We start from the raw sequence: 6,961 nt of genomic DNA, 5'->3' as shown, positions 1-6,961 counted from the left end.
CCGCATCATGTGAAACACAAGCATTTTGCGCATTGCGTACTGGATTGTGCACTGGACTGATAAATATATCAGCTGTTCACGGTTATTCCCATCAAATAACCCTCCAAGAATTAATTTGTCTATTATTATTTTCTCATGATTATGAACAAATGGCGTATCATCCGCATTATGTTCAGCAGAGAGAGAGAGAGGGGGGGGGGGGGGGGGGGGGGGGGGGTCATATGATTTAGACTTAAAAAGGAATACGTCGAGAGAAAAAATGAGACATGAGAGCAATAATAAATTTGATGCGCGCATTAATTCAGTTATTGCTCTCTTTAATTCATTTGATGAGAGCATCAATTTAGTAGAAATATTGCTCGCAATAATTAATTTAGAGCTCGGTGTAAATAATTTGATGATCTCTTTAATTCAATTGAAGATATCTTTAAATCATTTACAATGCTTTTGTATAAGGAATTAATGTGCGCATCAATTCTTTTAAAGAGAGCAACAATTCAGTTAAAGATATCATTAATTCAATTGTGGATATGTTGAATTAAAGATATCTTTCATTATATAGTTGCTCTCTCTAAAAGAATTATTGACCTGTTTTTATATTCATATGAAGCAGAATTTATTCAAAAACTTCTACGTGAGAAGAAAAAATCTCTCGCTGTGACCTTGAATTCGACTTTTAGATATATCGATGACGTTTTGTCTATTAACAATGATGGCTTTCATTCATATGTCGATTTGATATATCCCTGTGAGCTCGAAATAAAGGACACCATGGCCACAGAGTCGTCCACTTCTGCTTCATACTTAGGTATTTTATTGAAAGTAGACATTAACGGCAAACTGACAACTCAACTGTATGACAAACGGGATGATTTCAGCTTCTCCATCGTCAACTTCCCATATTTGTGTGGCAATATTCCATTATCACCTGCATATGGTGTTTATATATCTCAACTGATTCGATATGCAAGAGCTTGTTCTGGGTATAGTCAGTTTTTAAATCGAAGTAAGCTACTGACAAACAAGTTGATGGTACAGGGATTTCAACAGTCTCGATTGAAGTCAGCATTTCGCAAATTCTATGGTCGTTATAACGATCTAGTTCGTCAATACAACCTCACATTGGGTCAAATGCTGTCTGACGTGTTTCATACCGATTGTTAAGCCGTTCTTGGCACACTGATTTTGACTGCGGATAACTCCGTTTACCTGATCAGGATATAGGGCTCACGGCGGGTGTGACCGGTCAACAGGGGATGCTTACTCCTCCTAGGCACCTGATCCCACCTCTGGTGTGTCCAGGGGTCCGTGTTTGCCCAACTATCTATTTTGTATTGCTTTTAGGAGTTATGAGATTGATCACTGTTCGTTATCTTCACCTTGCATTGCTCTCTTCAAATGAATTAATGCGCGCATCAATTCAATTATTGCTCTTATCAATTGATTTAATTAATGCGCGCATTATATCAATTATTGCTCTCTTCAATTGAATTATAGCGCGCATCAATTCAATTGTTGATATCATTCATTTGAAGAGATCATTAATTCAATTAAAGCGCGCATCAATTCAGCTGAAGAATTAATGCTATCATCAATTCAATTAATGCGCGCAATAATTCAGAATTGAGGATATCATTAATTATTTGAAGAGATCTTTAATTCAATTGTTGCGCGCGTCAAATGAATTGATGATATCTTTAAATAATTGAAGATATCTTTAATTATTTGAGTTTATGTTAATTTGGCACTCCACAGGGATCCGGGTTAGAATAGGTTCTCAGTCATCATCATTCATCATTAATCCACTTCGTCCCATGGGGGACATAGGGCGGCTACAGTGGCTTTCCATCTCCCTCTGTCTTGTGCAATGGTCTTAGCTTCTCCCCAGGTCTTGTCAATTTCCTTCAGGTCTGATGTTAATACCCTGCGCCAGGTGTTCTTTGGCCGTCCCCGCTTTCTCTGTACCTGTGGATTCCATTCTAGAGCTTGTTTTGTGATATTAGTACTGGGTTTCCTCAGTGTATGCCCTATCCAGTTCCATCTGCGTGTTCTGATGGTGATTTCCACTGGTTGTTGGTTGGTCCTCTTCCACAGGTTTACATTGCTTATAACATCTGACCATCTTATCCCGAGGATGTTTCTCAGGCACTTGTTTACAAAGACCTGGACTGATTTCATGGATGTTGATGTTTCTCTCCAGGTTTCAGACCCATATAGTAGAACATACTTCACGTTGGTGTTGAAGATTCTGATATTGGTGCGTGTTCTCAGTGCCTTGCTTCGCCATACTGGTCTTAACATGGCAAAAGCTTGCTGGGCCTTCCTTTTTCTTGCTTTGATGTCTTCGTCTGTGCCAACTGATGTACTGACAATACTTCCTAAGTAGGTGAAGTCTTTGATGTCCTCCACTTCCATGTTGTTTATCTTGATAGCGTCAGTTTGTATGGAGTTGATTCTCATTGATTTTGTTTTCTGGGCGTTGATGTAAAGGCCAGTTCTTTTTGCTGTTGCTTCTAGGTTGGAGGCTTGATGTTGGGAGTCTTGAAGACGGTGAGATAGTGTGCAGATGTCGTCAGCAAAGTCAAGGTCTTCCAGACGTCTTACTAGTGTCCACTGAATGCCAGTTGGGCTACTGTAGGCTGTTTTGCTGACCCAGTCTATCACTAGAAGGAAGAGAAGAGGAGAGAGCAGGCATCCTTGTCTCACCCCGGTTGTTACTGGGAATGGCTCTGTGATGGTTCCACCATGGATTACTTGACATGTGAATCCCGCATAAAGCTGTTGTATGATGGAAATAACTTTGCGCGGAATTCCATAGAGTCCAAGGATTCCCCAGAGCACTTGGTGGTCTACGCTGTCGAATGCCTTCTGGAAATCGATGAAGTTGAGGTAGAGTGATGACTGCCACTCGATTGTCTGTTCGATGATGATTCTAAGGGTGGCTATCTGGTCAACGCAGGAACGCTCTTGTCTGAATCCTGCTTGTTCATCTCTCATCTTTTTGTCCACTTCTCTCTTCATCCTAGTCAATATGATGCTGCATAGCACTTTACTGGGTACTGATAACAAAGTAATTCCTCTCCAGTTGCTAGAGAGAGAGGAGTCCCCCTTTTTTGGTAGTTTGACAAGGAGTCCTTTGTGCCAGTCTTCTGGTATGCATTCATCATTCCATATCCTATTGAGTAGATGGTGGAGATAGGATAGTGACACGTTGTCCATACACTGTAAGGCCTCGGGAGGTATGTTGTCTATTCCCCCGGTTTTCCCGTTTTTCAGATGTTTTATTGCTGCGATGACTTCAGCTTTGGTAATATCACCCACTTTGATGTTCAAGGTTGGGCCATGTTCTACATTTGGTGGATCCATTGGAGGGGGTCGATTTAACACCTCTTGGAAATGTTCTTTCCACCTTCCAAGTTGGTCTTCTAGCCTGGTAAGAATTACACCATTCTTGTCTTTTACAGGAGTGTTGCTGTTTGATGACCTGCCTCCTAATTGTCTTGTGATGTTGTATAGGGATTTGATATCACCTTTCCCACATGCACTTTCTGCTTGCTGTGCCAGATGTTCCACATAGTCTCTTTTGTCCTGTTTGCATCTTTTTTTCACTTCACTATCTCTTTTGGCATACTGTTCAGTCGCTTGCCTCTTCTGTTGTTGTGTTGTTGCATGAAGTACTTTTTCTTTATCTTGCCTTCTTTCACATATCGTTTCTCAGGTCTTTTCGGAAATCCACTTTTTTCGGTTGTGTTGGATGAATCCCAGTGTTTCTTCGCACGATGTAATGATGACATCTTTAGTGCGTTCCCAAGTACTGTTTATGTCCTCCTCGTTTCCATTCTGCTGCTGTAATATACTGAATTTGTTTTGGAGTGTCAACTGGAATTTCTTTGCTATGTTTGGGTCTTTCAATCTTCCTATATTGAATTTTCTTCTCTTTGTTTCTGTTCTTTTCTGTGCTAGGATCTTCAGTCTTATCTTTGCTACCACTAGATGATGGTTCGAAGATATGTCTGCTCCTCTTTTAACTCTTACATCTAGTAGAGATGATCTCCATCTTCGGGCAATGGCAAAGTGATCTATTTGGTTCTGTTTCTCCAGTTGGTGACATCCAGGTTGTTTTATGGCAAGGTTTGTGCGGAAAGAGCGTGCCTCCAATGACCAAACTGTTCACTGCACAGAAGTCAGTGAAAAGCTCACCATTCTCATTGATGGTTCCAATGCCATGGGGTCCGATTTCACATTCTCGTCCCACTCTTTCCGACCCAACTTTAGCATTTAGATCACCAGTGATCATAAGGATGCCGCGTTTGGGTACATTGTTAAAAACTGTTTGTAGTGAGGAATAAAAATCTTCCTTCTCATTCTCCTCTGCGTTGTTTGTTGGAGCGTACACTTGAATGATAGTAGTCTTTTGGAATTTAGTCTCGAATCTTGCTGAGATTATCCTTGATGACACTGGGTTCCATTCCAGAAGAGCTCTTGTTGCTTTCTTGGTAAGCATGAATCCTACTCCTTTGTCATGTGGGTCATCTTTGCTAGGGTTGCCTGAGTAAATGATGGTGTGCCCAGATGGTAAAGTAGTCATTCCTGATGTGTTCCATCTAACTTCACTGATTCCTAGGATTTCAATGTTATACCTGTACATCTCTCTAGCCAGCTGTTGACATTTCCCACTTTGGTATAACGTTCTGACATTCCACGCTCCTATCCTCGTGGAATGTTTCGCTGAGAGCAACATTGTCGGCTCTCGCGTCATCCTCGTTTCATTTGAATTGGAATATTATCCTCTTTCTCAAGTCTGAGACGAGTAAGAGGGGTTGCTACTGTAGACGTTTCTGTAACCGAATGTATCCACTGGTGGGTGGTTGGCCCTCCAGCTTCACCAGAGCCCCGTTAGCCGGCTCGCGCCGTTTCCAGGCTCCACGGCGAGGACGAAGGGTTGGACTTTGGAGCCCAGGTTCTCAGTACCCCTTGCTTAATTGTTATAAATTAGAGGCGACTAAATGGGGCGGTCCTTCGGATGAGACCGCAAAATCCGAGGTCCATGTCACAGCAGGTGTGGCACTATAAAGATCCCTCCTTGCCCTAAGGCCATAAGCGCCGAGCATAGGACTAAAATTTGCAGCTCTTCACCGGCATGGTGCCGTCTCCGTATTCAAGAATGAAAAATTCTCGAGCGGGACGAGAAACGATATACGAGGGCTGTTCAATATGTAATGTCATTGTGTATTGTACGATATCTCAAATGCATTCGACCCAGATAGTGAAATGAACATTACATCCATTCAAGGTATTCTCCGCGGTTTGAAATACATAATCTCTGAATCCATTTCTGAAATGCGTCACGGTACGCTGATTTAGGTAGACCTCTGAGACACTGGCTGATGGCTGAGCTAAGGGCTTGTCGGAACTTGTTACGACGACCAGATATTAGAATTTTTTAAGTTTTGGAAAAAGGAAAAAGTCGCATGGGACTAGATCTGGAGAGTATGGTGGGTGTGGAAAGACGGTAACCTTTTCCGACTTCAAAAATTGCTTCACAATCTCAGATGTATGTGATGGAGCATTATCATGAGGTAGACGAACGCGCCTAAATCCTGATACAGGGCGCCGTTTATGATAATATTTCTTGAGCTTTTTTAGTATAACATCTCGGTAATACCGACCTGTAACACTTTTGTCCTTCGGCACCAGAATTTATACGGCTATACCATCACATGAGAAGAATATGCAATAAAGAACCTTCTTTATTGTATCTGTAACGTATTTCCAAGGCTTACAATTTCTCGTTCTTCCAAGGCTACCATTTTCTCGTGTTTCCAAGGCTACCAATTTCTCGTATTTCCAGGGTTACCGATTTCTTATTTCCATGCAGTATACCGGTTGGTGATTTATCTGGTAGTGATATATTGTGTGATTAAATGGCGATCAGTTTGGATTTCCCCGTTTCCTAGAATGTAGCCTATAAACATAATATAGCTTATATTTACAAACTCATATTTTTAAAAAGATTGATAGAGTGCTAGTGCCACACTTATTATCTACTATGCAAGCAAAGGTTTTTAAAAAAAGGAAGAAATGTAAGTATAAGGTATATTTCATAGTAATTTAAATCACTTGGGATTTGGTCGATTTTTAAGACTTTTATTTTGGGCAAGTAATATTTGTGAATTTCATTGGTTGGTTTGCACGCAATACATTAACAAAAAGTTTATATATATATATATATATATATATATATATATATATATATATGTGTGTGTGTGTGTGTGTGTGTGTGTGTGTGTGTGTGTGTGTGTGTGTGTGTGTGCGTGTGTAATATATATATATATATATATATATATATATATATATATATATATATGGGTAAAAAATAAAAATGTTACCTAAATGTTACTAAATGTAAAGCTTTACTAAACGTCTTCGTGTATCTTTTATAATTTTTTACCTATACTTTTACCGATCATTGCGAAAAGTAATTATTATCTATCTATCTATATCTATATATATAATAAAGAAAAATTAGAACGCCAAAAATAACTCAACCAGTTTCATTTTCAAGAGTTATGACATTATTGCTTAGTTCCACATTATAGATTTAACTATGACGTCAAATCCATATACACATATTTATATTGTTGATGAAAATATAGCACGCAGGGTAATTCCCTTAAGTAATAATGGAGCGACATCATTTGATCCCTTATATTGAGAATGGGTGACATGAAGATGATGATGAAATATAATTAAATCATCTTTGCCAGATGAATACACCAGGCCCTCTAGAAATTTTGTACGTTTAATTAACACAATTAAAACACTAACGGTCAATTCACATGCATAGTCAGCGCAGCGTCAATCGTAACTCGTGGGAAAAGTTTATTACGTACGGTTGGTGCAGACTCAGCAAAATAGTCTGGTCTCCGCCCCCGCCCCCTATTGATCCCACTTCCCTGCC

At 40.0% G+C, this 6,961-nt stretch overlaps 1 protein-coding gene across 1 annotated transcript; it reads right to left on the bottom strand.

Annotated features, from left to right (window-relative positions):
• Positions 1 to 3,891: 3,891 nt before the first annotated feature.
• Positions 3,892 to 6,920, bottom strand: LOC125680018 (craniofacial development protein 2-like). The gene is made up of 2 exons (XM_056166528.1): positions 6,829 to 6,920; positions 3,892 to 5,965 (listed from the first exon to the last, which is right to left on the bottom strand). Exon 2 carries the CDS (start codon positions 4,757 to 4,759, stop codon positions 4,025 to 4,027), a length of 735 nt encoding a protein of 244 aa, XP_056022503.1. The 5' UTR covers positions 4,760 to 5,965; positions 6,829 to 6,920; the 3' UTR covers positions 3,892 to 4,024.
• Positions 6,921 to 6,961: the final 41 nt, after the last annotated feature.

The sequence above is a fragment of the Ostrea edulis genome, chromosome 5 (assembly GCF_947568905.1).
Source record: "Ostrea edulis chromosome 5, xbOstEdul1.1, whole genome shotgun sequence".
Lineage (NCBI taxonomy): Eukaryota > Metazoa > Mollusca > Bivalvia > Ostreida > Ostreidae > Ostrea > Ostrea edulis.
The sequence above is the reverse complement of the archived record's forward strand: the minus strand, read 5'-3'. Positions and strand labels throughout refer to the sequence as shown.

Bases quoted from the DNA above. Each gene is read 5' to 3' on its own strand.
- LOC125680018 (XM_056166528.1), bottom strand. From the start codon at position 4,759: ATGACGCGAGAGCCGACAATGTTGCTCTCAGCGAAACATTCCACGAGG.